Below are 17,632 nucleotides of genomic sequence, written 5' to 3'. Positions count from 1 at the left end.
CATATTTGTGGTTTTCACAGTAAAAAAATCTAACTTTTTCTTACATTTTATGTTTTTTTTTGTGATTTTAGGTCCATTGTGTTAATACAGTTTGTCAAAATAAAAAAATAACTGTACAGTCACACATGTGAGGTTGTGCTGAAAATAATGACACCAAGTAAATAGTTTTAAAGGTGAAATATAATGGCAAAATCAAAAATAGTCAAAAACAGCCAATTATACCCTGGAATATCGGATTTCACAACAAACCTAAATATCCCTGACGCCCCACCTTCAAACACAGCCTCATTTGGCCATCCATGAAAAAGCCTCTTAACCTCCCACTTTTTTATAGGAATACACTCTTCTTACGGGCACTGCACTAGTTCATTTTGATAAAAATTCAATAAATAAATAAATTTATATTTTTCCAAAATGATTTGGCGACCCCCAGAAATCATCTCGCAACCCCAATTGGGGTCGGGACCCCAAGGTTGAGAATGGCTGCCTTAGACAACATCAGCGGACCACTGTTTTTTTTACGTTTGGTTAGTGCTGCTAGGCTGTGTGTTCCAGACAGGTGTAAGCCTGTGACTAAAAATAAATAAATTATAAGTGACTGTTGTTTGTGTTTTTAAGTTCCTACAGCTAGAGAGTAACACACTATGCCAAAGATGCATTACAAGCTGCGCCACTGGTATGAAATGGTATGCACTTCCTGTCTCCTAAGCGTTTGTGGACGTGGATATTAATAATATTAAAAGCTAGGGTTATGGCCAGGGTTTTTATTACTTAACTGTCTGCATCCTGTGGAAAAGAAAAGGCAGATAACTTGTTCCTGTCATTACAGTTGGTTGCTACACAAAGCTTGACATTTAATAGCAGTTAAAATACAGTGGGTGCACAGAAGTGGCTGGAATCAACACAGAACGAAACTCCAGCACGGCAAGTTTTTTTGTGGGCAAAAAACAAATGTGTTTCAGCACTAAGCCTTCATCAGCGTGTGAGCGAGAGCAACATGTCAATGATGGACAATTGCTCATCTTTGTCAAAACAATACAACACTTGATATAGTACTAGATATGGTATTGAAAATCTAATGTTTGTGCCTTATTGTATTAGTATTGTGATAGAGGAATGGAAGAGAAATGTGTGTTATCTCTTGGGAGAGTGTGTTGCTGAGACAGAGAGAATTCTCAAACAGAGATGATTTTTTTCTGATTTGCTTGTCAAGAAAATTTTTTTTTAGAATGTTAAGCAGGTGGTCTTGTGATTGAATAGACTCAAAACCTGCTGCTAGTCTCCTTAATGGGCACGGCAATATGCGAAACTCGTATGACGCAGATATACCAAGATTGACTCCTAACTGTCTCTGACTATATGCTCAGAATGTTCTTCTTTGTTTCATTGATGTATTGTCCATGAAGAGTTTAGGGCCACCTACTGGCCTGGTCGGCTTTTTTAGCATAAGGATGTCCTCATCTGTGCAGCTATAATTTGTAAAACAACAGTTGCATGGGCAGAATTTCTATTTTTCTCATTTTTAAATGGAGTTGAACAGTATCCCTTTGGAAAGATATCCATATTCATGTGGACAACACCTGTATCTCCAGGTGTGGAGTGGGATTTTTTTATGTTACTGTGACAGGTAGCTTTTCTGCAGTATTGTGAGGGATGTGTATTCTGGTTTGCCTGTTTTCTGATTAGCATCAAAGTTCAGACACATCGCATATAATTAAACATGGTGTGAGGAGCACCGCCTTGTTGTCCATATTTCTTTGTGAGCACACTCAGTGGAAATTACTCTCACATCCCACACTAATTAGCAGCTTCTCAGAAAGAGCCTTCACACCACCGCTCTCATATTCACCAACACACTGGCCTCCCAGCTGACAGGAGCTTATGGACCAGTGTTTTGCTTAATTTGTTCTTAATTAGTGTTTGAGTGAAGAGATTTATGTGTGATCATGATATAAGCTCAATCTCATTGTTAATATTTGATGCACACAGTTTTGACGTCACACTTGTCATGAAGAACACCTTCTCACTCACCAGCTCGTTATCAAGAGCTTCTTGTAAACAATGCCAAGTGGTGTCAGGCTCCCGCGAGACAGACTGCTCAACTGATTAGATAGGCTTCTTTCTGCCTGTAATGTTGGAAACACTTCAACCAGTTTTATACCAAGATTTGGTGCTATGTTAGTTTGTGCCAGGAAATGAGGATTACAATGTAAACAGTCCCAAAACAGGTGTCGATGGAAAAAGACAGGCTCTAAGTTTACACCATCAATTATTAAAGAACTACAGGAGCCTTACTCTTGACAGAGTGCCATTGTGACCTAGGCTGTGTGTGACCTGTCTCTGAAGAGGTTTATCAATGATATTTTCTCACCTCTGTGTTTCCTCTACATTCTACTAGCCGTCGCTCCTTCAAATTTCTTTTTTTTTCTTTTTTTAAATTGTCGCAAATACACCACCGCCGCATCATATCTCCACCTTCACAGCAGAGTCCTGCACTGGGTTGGGTGTCGCGAGTGCTGAGGTAAACTAGATAACTATCTTGCTCAGTATCTACTCTTTGGAGTAGATCCCCCCCGCCCCCTCACTTACCGGTGCCATCAACGTTAATTACTTGCGAGAGCGCGGCCTTGAAAGTGACATCACGGCAAGCACCCAGGCACCAGGTCGGAGAGTCAGAGGAGTGTCATCTTGAAAACAGGGCAACGACTCACCGGAGAAAAGGTAGACTTATTAGCTAAAGAAAACTTATAATAGATTCCAAAGTTCAATAGACATTCGCAAAATATTGATGGCCAGCTAAGGTTACGTAACATATCGGTAGCTTAATTAATTGGGCCCGGTGCCAACTCAACTCAGTGTCGCTAACGTGAGTAAACTAATTGACAGCATTAAGCGAATATATACACACCATGATGTAACTGCTGACTGCATTTTCAGATGAGCTTGTTCAAATATTTCTCAAAACCCAGAAAAATTCATTGTTCTGAGCCTGGGTGCAATCTTTACCACTGATTCTACAGCCCCATCAAGAAATTATTATTTATTGTTTTATTTTTTATTTTATTTTATTGTTGTATTTTTGTTATTATTTTTTATTTTTACATTCAGCCTTTAAAAAGCCCTTTTCCATGCCAGCCATTCAATAAAAAGGGGGATTATGCTGGGCGTAAAAGTCAAATCTGCAGTCAAGTGTCATTTGTTTACACCGCCACGGATCCCCGGAGAGCCTGCCCCCACTGCTGAAAAAAATCCTAGAGGAAACACTGCCTCTTTTATGGAGAAATAATGGTTAAAAGATAAATCACTGACCCAGCTGTAGAATATAGTGTCTTTCAGACAGTTTTCCCTGAAGAGTAACAAAACCCTAAAACCAATTTTTCAGCTGGAAATGAATGAATATAGGTTTTTAGTAATGACGTTGACTGTTTTTTATAGGGAAGTAGTGGCATCTCCAGCTGGTTTAGTGATGACAAAGCTGGGCTTTTTTGACCAGGAAGTTACATCTCGAAGTGTGTTTGTGGTGACAAACCCTTGGTAGTATGTTGGCTAATGGTATGTTGGTTGGTGTGTTTTTGTGTAGTAGGCCTATGTGTTTACATACGTGTTGAAGTAGTGGTGAGTGGCTGGATGGGACATCTGCATTTTTCCTCGCTGAGAGTTTTTAAAATTTTATGTGATGCCTGTGAGGCTTCATGTATGGCAATTAAATGGCAGCGTTTGCACTCACTTGGCCTCGACGCGGAGGTGGTAGACACCTTGCCTCGTAGACCCCCTCCACTTGGCTGCAATACAGTGTCAAGTGGACAGTGTTTAACAACTAGAGTGGTGCTAGGCGGGAAGATCCCTTTGCTTGCCTCATTTCCGTAATTCTCTCCTTCCTCCAGCACCTCTTTGCCTTGGGTCAGACAGATTCAACTATCAGGGGTTACCTTGCAGCAGTCTCTGCTGTTTGTGAAAGGTATGGGTGCTCTGTGTGTGTGTTTGTAGAAGGAGACAAAATGGTTCGCCTTCTACCAAACTTCGCTTTTCAGCCTTGGCCAGGTATTTTGTATCCAGGCAAAGTCCTGGAGGATTTCTATCCTTCAGCACACTTTTCTGCAGAGGCTAAGAGACTTCACAACTTCTGTCCTGTGAGGGCCCTCAGGCCCTATGTCGACTGCACAAAGACCGCACAAAGTCCTTCCATTTACATTTGTCAAAAGTGACTTACATTAATGCATATATACATTCATACACTGATGGTTGTAGCTGCCATGCAAGGTGTAGGAGTAGTTTGGGGTTCAGTATCTCGGCGTGCTGACCAGGGGAATCGGAACCAGCGACCTTCCAACACCAAGATGCTGGCTTTGGCTAAGCCAAAGCTCTTCAGACAAACTTTTTTTGTTTTTTTAATTCCAGTTGGTCAGCATGGGTTCATGCTCCAGGATGATTTTTTCTTTAGCCATTTACCTTGAGTCTCATTTGCTATCCTTTGCTAATCCTTCTTTGTGTGGCTTATTCTACCTTATAGGTGGTGCCAACTCACTCTACTGGTGACTGATTTGGTATGCGGTTGTCACATGGTTACAAGTTCACTGAAATGAAAGTAAACAAATGTTTACGTATGCAAACATGGTTTTATGAATGAAAGTGGACCCGTAACCCCTTGTTGTCACTCAGCAGTGAGGGTTGGGTTGGCCAAATAACCAAAAATTTGTGCTTTATTAGTAGTAAAAATTACAAATATTGTATGCCTTATGTTGCACCGTTCCTGCTCGGCTTCCGGACCGTGGCCGGGGAGCGCAGGGGAGGGTCTCCTCCAGGGCCGAAGTCTGTTATCACCTTCGGGGTGAACCCCCTTTCACGTGTCGTTGATTGGTGAAATAATGCCAGTAAGCTTTGCTGTCCTTTTGAGGAGCCGTAGCATTTATTCGCAGCCAACAACAGTATTGTACAGCTTGTGCCTGTCACTACTACTGTTATGTTACTCCTTTTCTCTCTCATCCACTCACTCTCTGCCCTCTGCACCTACAAACGCTCCCTCGCTCTCGCTCTCCTACACACACCTTACGCACACCTCACGCACCGCCCTATTCATGGAAGAGTTACGCCACTCATGCAACACTACCCCCACTCTGGATGGCAATTTTAACAGAATTCCACTCCAGCACAGCAACATACATCAACATGCATTTCATACAGATACAGGCCTCATTTGCATTCAGTTCAGTTTAAGAGGATTCAGTACAACCAGAAGTCTTCAAGTCCATTGCAAGTGGGGCGCCGGCAGAATGTGCAGTTTCTCAGTGCGGATACAAACACGTACCAGTCCACCATCTTGTGTGCGCCCATAGTGAAGCAAACACACCTTGGAAAGACATCAGTAATGTCAATGCTTCCGGACATAGTGTATTCTGAGCTTTAAATAGACTGTTAGGAACATATTAACAGAACCTTCTACGTCAATCAAATTTTAAACTGAATATACAATGCAAATTTGTTCCCAGTGTATAGCGATTAAACCACTACTCCTCAAGTGTTTTTTCCTTTTTTTTTTTTTTTTTTTAAACAAATATGAACGTATGAAATTAGCCATTTTTTGAAAAGCACAAAACACTGCACAACAGCAGACCTTGAAAATAGCCATTAAAACTGTGAAACCTGCTCGTGAATTCAGTGACATTCAGCTACCAAACTTGGCGGGTGGCCCTCGCTGGCGGCTTGGCCTTTGAGAACGATGGCTCTGATGAGGCTGTCCCAACACACCACCCCAACTATCCTGGGGGCCCCCAGGAGGAGTAGAGTCGAGATGAGGAGCAGCGAAGGGGAATGAAACGTCAGCTTCAGGAATCTCCACTGCCGGGTCTGATGAGGTGCATCTGGGGGTTTCCTCAGTGCTGGAAAACAGTTGAGACAGATCCGGGCTAGTGTCGGCAGGATCCAGGTCAACGTCTGGGGGTGACACCTCCATTGGTGTCCACCTCTGAGCCTGCTCCATGGCCCAGGTACTGTCCAGTGCATCGCGGGAGCGATAAGGTTTCAGCTGGTCGTGGTGAACTACCTTTGCTCTGGTCTTTGGGCCTTTCTGGATTTGATACACCAGGTCATCCAACTGTCCCAGGATGAAATACGGCCCTTTGTACGATGGAAGGAACTTTTTCACCCTATTCTTGACTTTCTTTGTGCCTTTGATGAGGTACCACACAGCATCGCCAACCTGGTACTGTGTGCGAAAACAGTTCTTGTCATATTGTCTCTTTGCACGCTTTACCAACTCACCAAGGGCGTCTCTGGTGATTTGATGCGCCAGCTCCAGGCGCTCCCGTAGGTGCTGGACATACTCAGGGACCGAAGGGTTGACGTCAGGGTCCGGAGGCAAGCCTGTTACCAGGTCCACTGGCTCACTTACTTCTCGCCCAAACATCATGAAGTTTGGGGTGAAACTAGTTGCACTGTGCTTGGTTGCTCTGTATGCCATGACAGCATAGGGGATCATGAGGTCCCAGTCCCAATGGCACCGCTCCGCTGTGGTGGCCAGAATCTTTTGGAGGGTGGCATTGAATCTTTCAACTTGGCCATCGGACTGGGGTCGGAATGGTGTGGTGTGCGTTTTCTCAATACCGAACAGTGTGCACATTTTCTGGAACACTTCAGATTCGAAGTTCCGGCCTTGGTCACTGTGCAACATCTGTGGTGCTCCATAATGACACACCCACTCCGAAGCGAGCACTTCAGCCACAGTTACAGCCTGCTCATCGGGTAAAGGGAAGGCTTCCACCCATTTAGTGAAATTGTCCTGTATCACCAGAATCTGTTGTTGCGCTCCATCTCATTCAGTGGCCCCATAATGTCCAAGGCGATGCGCTCCATAGGAGCTCCCACACGAACGATGCCCAGGGGGGCTTATGGTATCCTGCGTGGCCTGGCTTTGGATGCGCAGCTGGTGCAGGTGCCGCACCAGAGGGCAACATCTTCTCTCATCCGGTACCAGAAGTATTGGGTCTGCAGCCGGGCTACAGTGCGCTCCACACCAACCTTCCCCTCATGCATCTGTCTCATAACACTAGGGCGAAAAACACGAGGCAGCACAATTTGTGGATAGAACTGGGTGTCATCCAGACAGTAGAACCGCCTCACCAATATCCCATCCCGGATGTAGAGCCACTTCACAGACAGGGCACCAAGCCGCCAATTTGCCCGTCCTTTTGGCGTCTCGGTCTGCGGTTTTAGACAGAGGCCGGCAAATTGGGGGTCTGTTTTGGTCCGCCAATTTTCCACCTCAGAGCCTCGCCTGCTATCTAAAAACAAGGCGGCAATGTGCCGGCCTCTGCGTGAGGTGGGCGGAGGTGTCAATGACCTGCACTGTAGTGTGACCCACAGCCAGGGAGTTTTAAAACCAAGAAACAGCTGATCACAGCAGTCAGTCCATCATGAGATCCAGGAGATGCTAGCGTCTCCTCTGTCTCTGTAGCTGTTTGGTTGTGTTAGCTTGTTGTTGTGTCGGCAAGCTAAGTCCGGTCACTAGTTTAAAATTAAAAGCCCCCTGCTAAGAATCCAATTCTAAACTTCAATGGGGTGCAATGTAAAGCTCTTATTTTGAAGGCAAATTCGTTGTCATTGTTCACAGCCCAACTTCGAGCTTCATGTCACGTCACATGTTTACGCCTACCCCAGAAGCGGCTTTTGGCAATATTACACCTCTGTTTTATCTAAAAAGGGCTACTGTTAAGTTGCTCCTTTTCTCTCTCATCCACTCACTGTCTGCCCTCTGCACGTACACACACTCCCTCACTCTCGCTCGCCCACTCATACCTTATGCACACCTCACGCATCGCCCTATTCACGGAAGAGTTACGCCACTCTCAACACTTAGTTAGCTCACCATAATCTTTATTTGTTCCATGACTCATTTCAGTAACTTTAGGCTGATTATATTTTATATTAGCAGGGTTATAGTTTCCCAATGATATTTTTTTTTTATAATGTAATGATGAAACTGTAATTTGTGGTATGAAATTACTCTAAACCAGTAGTTTGCCCCTGGGGTCCTGATGCATGACTTTGTTGTGCCTTTCAAACAGTGTGTGATGGAAAGAAGTTGAGAAACCATAAAGAATATAAAGGAGAGAGAAAGTTAGTAAACACCTCATATGCTGCTTGCCCTTTGATCAAGCCATCCTACTCATCCTACATCCTACTCTTGACTTTATCAGAGTGGAAGGGAAAAATAAGGTCAAGGAATCATTTGCCCATCAAAAACTTAGCATGTGCAGTACAACGACCCTGCTTAATTGTTAATGGACCACATGGAGGCAGAGCGCTGTAAAGGTGCAGAGTTTCACTACTGCAACACCAGGTAGAACAAGTACTGAAGCCTATTAGAGGTTTGGGTGTAATGTGAGAAACATTTGGTCCACACAGTTACATTGGCACTATGTGATACAACTCTCATCAGGCTACATATATCAGGGCCCGTATTCACAAAGAATCTTAAGGCTATAGCTCCCAACAGGCGAATTTAGGAGCAACTCCTAAAAATAATGGCCGTGTCAGTTGTAACTTTAGGACAGGATTTTTGAAAGGACAGGATTTTTGAAAATGAGAGTTATTCACAAAACATTTTAGGCCTAAAAGTAGCACCTAAGTCTGGGAGACCTTAGAAGTAGTCCAGAGGACTCCTAACTCGCTAAGACCTAGTCACAGCTGAATGTTTTGGAGACGCTAAATGACAGGGAATTATTAAAATGATGTCGGATGCACCGCGAAGGGATTGAAGTTGTGGTTGAGTTGGTGAGGGACGCAATAATGTCCCCCACCAACCGAAACAACCCAATAACGCCAGAGTTAAATTGTTTGGCAACACTCCGGTATTTGGCTACGGGGAAAATGCAGCTCTTCGCACAGGACTAGTATTACCTGGGGACCTCAAATGATTTAGAAATTATCCCATCACGTCTGTGTTTCGTGCGGCACATTCGCACAGGATAAGCGAAGTCTGTGTTTTAACTCGAATTTACTGACAGATGTGCAGGTCAACAAGTTAGCTCTGAAGCTGCACAGTAGAGTGCATTTGTTCGCTTGAGTAATTCAAGTGTGGGATCTTCTAATAAAATAGGATGAATTTGACAAATCTCTATTCTATGGGTTGGTTTTGCTGTCACACCAGAAAAAAAATCATTTTTGTATGAATGTGATAAGTCATATGTTCTTACAGTATAAATGATTATGATTATGTTATAATGTAACACTTATCACATTTGTACAATAACATTTTCACGTTATAATATGATAGATTTTCTTGTGTGGCAGCAATACACTTTCGTACTATTCTAACTGGTTGCAGCTGAAAACATATTGAAGTGTAGCTGTGTATGATGATGACATGTCACTTGTAGTCATGTCGAAGTGTTTCTGTTTGGACTGTGTGGGTGCTGCTGAAGTCAGTGCGCTGTGTAACTAAGCACCGTGTATCACAGGTTTGTGCTCTGAGCTCCCACTGTTGTCCCCAGGCCACACCCCCCTGCCCTCAGAGATGCAGTGGCCAGACTGACACATGAGCTGCTGACATGGTGGCTTGGTTTGCACATTTCCCTCTCTCCCCTGGGATATCTTGCCTAGCAACACCACTCATGCTCCTCATATCTCATTTGTGTTTGTGCACCTTGTGACTGTCAGCAAACCAAAGCGTCTGATGTAAGCTGTTTGTTTTTTTCATCTGCCTTTGACACACAATGTTTGTACACACCTTTCAGCCTGTGCCATGGCAGCTGGTGTCAGCATCCTGAGTGACTTGCCTTACTCCATGAGTGAAGCCCGCATTGGAGAGATCAGCAGAGAGATGGAGACAGGTAAGAGAGCTCCACAAAAGCAATACAAGAAAAGCCGCTGGATTTATTTATGTATGTTTTGTAAAGCAACAGAACAGTGTTCTAGACTTGAAAGAGCTTCATTGATTGAAGATTCCTTTCTTTCATGTGTCATGGTAAAATTAGAGATGGATTAGAAATCATACAAGATATTATCATGTGGGCTCACAGGCTGGCAATTTGCAAGCCAGAAATAATTTATTATATTATAACGGTATTAATATTGAGACCAAACTTTCAGGTCAGACAAACAAAGGCGATTCATTTGTTATGAGATGAGGCTATTTTTGTAGCTGGACATCAGGATTACAATAAATTGTAAGTATAATTCTAAGATCTACTCTATGGATAAAGTGTAGTTCAGGGGTCAGTAATCTATTTTTCTGACAAGGATTTTTCCTGATGGTTACAGAAACACCCATCCACTCCATTTCCATTGATAAAACATGGATACAAAACAGTATTGTTAATGGTGGTGGTTATTAGTGTTTTGTGGATGAGAAATATGACATCACAGATATGGCCTATAATATGGCCAGAGAACATAGTTATGTCTCTTAAAAGACATAGATGTGTCAGTGTTTGCTACTCTGATAGACATTAATGTAGCGAGTATATTTTATGCAATAATCATTTTTTCAGTGATTAAATGTGTTGATGCTGCACTCCATGAGCCATCATGAAAATATATACACACAGATTTGGTGTGGAAACCGGAAAAATGAAACACGATACATTTAGTTGACAACTGTTCTATTTTTAATTATTGACTAAATATAAAGAATGTGGATCTGGTCATAATTACCTCTATATTATACTGCTACTACTACTACCAACCATCCATAAACCCCCACAACAATTACAGTAGCTAATCCAGAAGTACAAAGGATTGATAGAATTGTTAGAATGTCTTAGACCCCAGTATGCATGCCTGAGCTGATAATGCCATGTTGGTCTTGTTCCTGGCAGATCATGATTAATGTTGATCTAGGACCATTGAAAATGACCATGATCATGTTTTTTTGAGAAAAAGAATAACATACATGTGGGAGAATTTACTGTCATGTCATGAAGAATCTATTTTAACACAAATCATGTTTTCCTAAAGCTAGCCACTGAGAATTGAAATGTGCGAGAAAAAATGAATATGTGAACTTTGTGTGAAAATGATAATTACACAGTATAATAATATTTTCCAATTGGGATACAAAGCCCTGTTTTCTGGGTGGGAGTCCTGTACCCAACCCATGAAATCCCAGCTGGCTTGTCGTTTTCTGTTTTTTTTCTGTTATTTTCTTGCAATTGGAGATGATGATATCAGAAAGAGCCCATTATATGATCAACACTTTTTACACAGACTATAGGTTGCATGTTGTCAGCCATTTGTTGGGACATGTTGTGTACACCTTCCTAAAATATATTGAGTTATGAATTCTCATCCTGTCTATTGAAAATGTTCTGATCTTAATTTCAGTAGAACATTTGTGTTCCTTTATTATAATAATAATAATAATAATAATAATAATAATACACTTCAGGGCTAACAAGTAATAACGAGGACTGCTGAATGTGGCTGATTTTAACTGTATTTTATACAGTAGATCTCATTCTTTCTGTTGCTGCAACCCGCTCTCATCTTTGCTGTGTGTATCTGCTTGCGGCTCCCACACACTGAGAGCCTCAGTTAACCAGCAGGATCAGTTCACCTTTTGGCCTCAGTCTGATGCTGGACTGACTAATGAATTGTTGAGCAGGGCTGGAAGCACAATGTCTATATTACAAGTACGTAACAGTCTTGTCTTGAACTAGTGGATACACGTTTTCCCATTGTTATTCATATTCAGGTATACAAAAATGCATTTATCATAAAAAGCTTAATAACTATTTTTAGCAGAAGCAGGCAGTAGTAATGTAAGTTTGAAATATATATGCTCCAAGTCTATAACATGATTCAGCTGATTCCAGCTTCAAATATGAGGATTTTCTCACTTCTCTTAGTTGTATTTCATTATTAACTAGGTCCAGGCAATACATCAACATTATGTTGTTATCGAGGTATGAGACTTTACATCATCATCGCTTTTGGATATTGTTAAATTGTGATGAGTCATAAATGCTGTCTCTTACTGGTTTTAGGGGTACATTACCATAAAGTGAGGTCATTTTCTAAACTTACCAGACTGATTAAGTTGTGTTCTGGAGGAAGCATGTTGTTAATTACGTAGCTGATCAGACGCAGCATGCACTGAATGGCATTGTAACAACCAGGTAAACTTACAAGTTTGTAAAAAACAGCAGCATAAATAGGCCTTAATTTTGTAGAAGAGGTTGTATCACAGTCAGGGCACAGGAGGGATGTCATATCAGAGAGCATGATTGACAACATCTGATGATTGACAGTAGGTGGGTGGGGAAGAGTGAGGGCAGATTGTAACTTGGATAGCGTCGTCCTCACAGAGGCCTGCCCAAGTAAACTGTAAACTGTTTAAAGTTGTCCCAAACGATTATTTTTCAAACGATTAGTCTAGCGATTATTTTTTCGATTAGTCGACTAATCTAACAATTAATTTAACGTTACATGACCAAACAAAAGTAACGTAGTAACTGTAACTGTCATTGGTAACTTATGTAAAGAAAAAAAATACCACAGTTGTAGGCGGAGCAGCGTCTGTCCTCCCGCCTGTCCTACCAACTCTTCATCACATTTCTGCCCGAAAAACAGCGTCTGTCCCCAGCAAAAACCTTTAACTCACTCAAGTGGTTGTGTTGATAGAAATCACTGCAATGGTCAGCCCTCACGACCGAGACTTCAGTGAACTTTCCCCCAGAAAACAGCCTCTGTCCCCACAAGTGACAGAGTCACGCAGCGACCTGTTTACTGATGGCGATTATGTAATAATGTAATTTAGCGCAAAAAACGTAACTCTTTCATCTTCCAGGATGTTTAGGGGGCCGGGTTCTCAATCACTACACATTATAAACGGTCCACGGGTTTAGATTGCCAGGGGGGACACCTGGGAAACACCCCAACGTCATCATGGTGACTTGTACCGTCACGTCTCTTTAGGAGCGGCAGCGCAACTTTCTGTGTGAATTACATGCCAGTTCGTCTTTATTACAGCGGTGCCTCACACTGTGTGAATTACCAACGGCGGAGAATTGACAAACCGCCGCTGCGGCGTTAATGCAGCGTCTCTGTGTGAGAGGGGCTATTCTCAGCCTCTGCAGGTACTACCACTTCCTGTTTGGGGCGACGCATCGACGCAAATTATTCATGTCGACGAATTTATGTCGTCGATTACGTCGACGCGTCGTCCCAGCCCTAAAACTGTTCCCATAATATCAAGGTCAGTGTTTCCCTTATATGCACCTAGCAGTGGCGGACCGCCGCTGCTGAGTTTTTTTTTTTCTTTTTAAACGAGGAGAGAGGAGAGGTGGAGAGTCGGCTCAGTCTTGTCTCTTTAGAAACTAACGTTGTATCATTTTGTGCTATGGACGCTTCATATCCAGGTCAATCACACACCTGTTTGAGGCCATTTATGAATATAAATAACGAACTACAGTGGGCCACCTATAGAGACTATGAAGCCTGTTACGGTATTTCTTACTGCTGTTAGAAAATTGAATTTTAATATAACAATTTTGGCTGCCAGTATCCATGGTTCTATTGTACAGAAGAGGATTAGGGCCACATGTGAATTTTTTTTTTAGTTCTGACTTTAAAGTCAGAATTCTGAGAAAAAAAGTCAGAATTCTGACTTTAATCTCAGAATTCTGACTTTTTTCTCAGAATTCTGAGATTAAAGTCAGAACTAAAAAAATTTTTACATGTGCAGACTTCTGACTTTATTCTCAGAATTCTGACTTTTTTCTCAGAATTCTCATGTGGCCCTAATCCTCTTCCGTACTATTGTCATATTATGCTTGGCAGCTATCATTGTCATTGTCTCTATACCGTTACCGGTTGATGCAGGTGATACGCCGCGCTAAACTCTGCTATTCCGTGCCGTGCCGCGCTGCGCTGTCTCTCAGCATACTCCACAACGAAGGTATTGTTAGCGCCAGGTTTGGAGAAGGTGCAACGAGAAACTTTGAGTTACTTGATAATGTCAGCACAACGGTTTTAACAAGCACCGGGTAGATGTCAACCATGAAGCAAGCAACACTGATCACAGACTCAGGATTATCATTCGGGGTAGATGGATTTGTGCCGAGTTCACTCCGACTTTGAGTGGCGTTCCAGTGTACTTTGTTATAGAAGGAGGTCTGAAAATTCCTACTGTCTCGAATGCAGCATTACTATGCGCGAGGGCCACTGTGACGCGCGGAAGCTGTCAATCTCAAATTACTGACAGATTAATTCACAGAGGCACAGACCTTTGGGATTGTTCTAGTATTTGTGTTATCATGTGATTTTACTGTGTAGGTTGTTAATATATTTTTTGTTAAATTATTGTCAATAATTGTTTTATTGTGTTCATAAAAGTGTATTTTCCTAAAACTTGAGACAGACATTTCCCCTGCTCATTACTGTGCACAAATGTACTGTTATGTACTCAAGTGTAAAGAGCCCCTCTAGTGGCGGCAGACACATAGAAACCTCCCGGCAGGGTGCACTTTGCGCTTTGCCTTTGCGCTTTGCCTTTGCACGCGGGCGAACACTCACCTCCACTGCTACAACTCCATCCTAGGGGAAACACTGAAGGTATTTGATCAATCATCGCGAGATGTGATTTTGTCCCCATTGAACCAGCCCTATTTTGAAACTGAATGTTGCCCGACTAATCAGTTTTACATAATTTTGGCCTGTGAATACTTTCAATAATCATCCGTTGTTACAATGAAAGTAATAGACAAATGTAGCACTTACAATATATTTCATATTAACTAGGGATGTCCAGATCCTATCTGCAGGATCAGGATCAGGGCCGATATGAGCATTTTTCCACTGATCGGGATCGGCAATTTTGAATGTGGACCCATGGCCGATTTTTTTTATTTTTTATGCCAGAGCACAATTTGTGGCAGAACTCAGATGCGCATGTAACGTTACTCTGGCAAACCTGTGGATAAAATGTCTGCAGTGTGGAAATAAATTCAATGAGAAAGCAAAAGCAGTCCAACAGCGACATATAACATCTGCAATATGACCATTTCGCGATGGGGTAACAGAAGAGCTGCATTTGATACTACTCATTTGGTACGATAAAATATTACAGAGAAGGTAACTGAATTAAGCGCACTGGATATCCAGTTCATCTCCGGATCAGGGTTTTCTTCGTCACCTTGAGTTTTTGAATCTCCAGCAGTGGCATGCACAGACGTTTTGAAGGGCAGGGGCGAAAATAAGGGCACTTTAGCTCGCGTTTTATCTCCAAAGAGGGCACTTTAACACGCGTTTTTGCCACCCAAGAGGGCACTTTAGCGTGCGTATTGGCTCCCAAGAGGGCACTTTAGCGCACGTTTTGGCTCCCAAGAGAGCACTTTGGTGTGTATTTTTGCCACCCAAAAGGGCAGTTTATCATGTTTTAACCAGCCAAGAGGGCACTTTAGCACGCGTTTTGGCTCCCAGGAGGGCACTTTAGCGCACATTTTGACTCCCAGGAGGGCACTTTAGCGCGTGTTTTGATTCCCAGGAGGGCACTTTAACGCACGTTTTTCAACAATTGGGCCACGAGGGGGGGGAGACTGCCCCCCCTGCCTCACCCTTGTGCACACCACTGATCTCCAGTATGCCTTACCATCTCGGCATTACATTACATTTATTCAACTTTCGAGTTACAACGTGCTGGTATGCGCACTTTGTGGGTCTCATACAGCAGAGTATGGAAAACAGGCATTCGAGGAGATGCTGAACGTGTGTGAAATAAACAAGCAATGCGTCCACGTCATTTTACTTGACAACATAAGGAATATGAAAAAAGCAATGGGTGATGATGGAGGTGCAAGCGTGGGCTGCGTCTCGCACACACTTCAGCAACACTTCAGCTGGCTGTACACAAGGGTCTGCTGTCACAGTGCAGCGTCACAGACTCATCTGCTGACTCAAGGAATGTAGTAGGCCAATGTTGCAACAGCATATGCAGAATAAGAAAGAGCCATATGAAAGTTTATTCCTTGTTTCGACAAAATAAAAAACCTATAAAGGAACAGCTGGGATGCAGGTACTTTTTTTTCTTAATGCAGCTGTATTATCCAGGAAAATATTAGTTAAGGCTAAGTATCAGATCAGGACTCGTATCGGCATTTACTAAATAGTAAAGGACTCGGATCGGTATAGGGGTAAAAAAAAAAAATACCTGATTGGGACATCCCTAATATAAACATAACTCCCAGTGTTATTTAATCATATGTCACATCCCTGTGTATAGAAACTACTTGACTATTGCTGATTTAATCAAATCATAAAAAGGTTTGATTGTCTTGTACACAGTATGTTCAGCAACACCACCAGATATATGGCCCTGTAAGCAGGGGAGAACAGCATTCTCCTCTTTTATTTACAAGCTGTCTGCCTCAGATCTGTTCTGTGCTTTTGTGTGCGCAACATTCGCCCCCATCTACCTCCCACTGATGACTTTGGTTGCCATGGTGACACTTCAGCTGCTGCTGATGAACTGATAGGTAGTATTTGCCCCTCTTTGCCAACGGCTGATTGTGTGATAATTTACTGTGGGCACAGAACTGCTAAGCCAAGATTCTGTGTTGGTACACTGATACTCTCAGTGTAAGCACTACCACAACCAGCATTTTAAGATGCCACTGCACCAAGGACGCCACTCCATAACTGGTCAGATGACTGGCACCGTGAGGCAGCACGGCTGCAGGCACTCAGCCTCGGACATCCTGTTGAAGGTCTTGCAGCGCAGACGAAGCTCTGCCTTTGAGATCCTGTCCTCCTCCTCCCACAGAGTCATTGTGGCCATCAGCATGAACGAGCCGGAGCCTCCCACTGAATGCAAGACCAGGAGATGTAACCACTGAAGACAGAGCTAGTGTTTTGTAATTAGGGGCTTGATGATAACTTAAGCTGTAAGGAGAGCGTGCACTAAACACTGATGAGTATAGTCAAATTGTTTCCTTTTTTGTTTTTTTCTCTGCAGCCAACACTAGGGTTCCTACAGCAAAGTACACCAAGATGGGGGAGACCCTGAGGCATGTCATCCCGGGTCACATGCAGTGCTCCATGGCATGTGGAGGGAGAGCCTGTAAATATGAGAATCCGTCTCGCTGGAGTGATCAGGAGCAAGCCGTCAAGGGACTCTATTCGTCCTGGTACGTCAGTCTGTCTTTCCACCACATCTCTTTCAGCCCTCAGTTGTCTTGTACTTTTCATCTTTGTGCTGTTCAGTCAACACGGGTCATTGATGTCCACATTAGTAGTCACATGAAAAGTCAATACATTTGTCCTGGTTTTGGTCTGTTTTTAAAATGTAATCACTAAACAAGTGAGATGTTTAGTTTCAGTGTGTTTCAGTGTCTTCAGATATTTCTTTCTTTCCTTCTTTCTTTCTTTCTTTCTTTCTTTCTTTCCTTCTTTCGTTCTTTGGTATCTTGAGCTCTTTAAAGTTGTGTTTAACTTTAAACATTTATTTTTCATTGTGTTGTATGTACTACAACTCCCCCTAACTTGTCATATTCTCCATTTACAGGATTACTGACAAGTTGCTTGCTATGGCAAGGCCTTCTACTGAAATCATAGGGAAATATAATATAATTGAACAATTCCAAAGGTACAGTAGCCTCCATCTTCACACCTCCATCTAAATGTTTTTCTTGATTTATTT

At 42.6% G+C, this 17,632-nt stretch overlaps 1 protein-coding gene across 1 annotated transcript in view; it reads left to right on the top strand.

Moving 5' to 3' along the window:
• ptpdc1a (protein tyrosine phosphatase domain containing 1a) overlaps window positions 1-17,632 on the top strand; it is a 42,677-nt gene that overhangs the window by 7,115 nt on the left and 17,930 nt on the right. Inside the window, exons 2-4 of the mRNA XM_030421020.1 lie at window positions 9,732-9,827; window positions 16,949-17,120; window positions 17,498-17,578. Of these exons, the coding sequence (XP_030276880.1) occupies window positions 9,740-9,827; window positions 16,949-17,120; window positions 17,498-17,578 (341 nt within the window). The 5' untranslated portion in view covers window positions 9,732-9,739. The remainder of the gene's footprint in view (window positions 1-9,731; window positions 9,828-16,948; window positions 17,121-17,497; window positions 17,579-17,632) is intronic.

Source organism: Sparus aurata, chromosome 6 (genome assembly GCF_900880675.1).
Source record: "Sparus aurata chromosome 6, fSpaAur1.1, whole genome shotgun sequence".
Lineage (NCBI taxonomy): Eukaryota > Metazoa > Chordata > Actinopteri > Spariformes > Sparidae > Sparus > Sparus aurata.
Note: the sequence above shows the minus strand (reverse complement) of the source record. Positions and strands in the feature narration are given on the sequence as shown.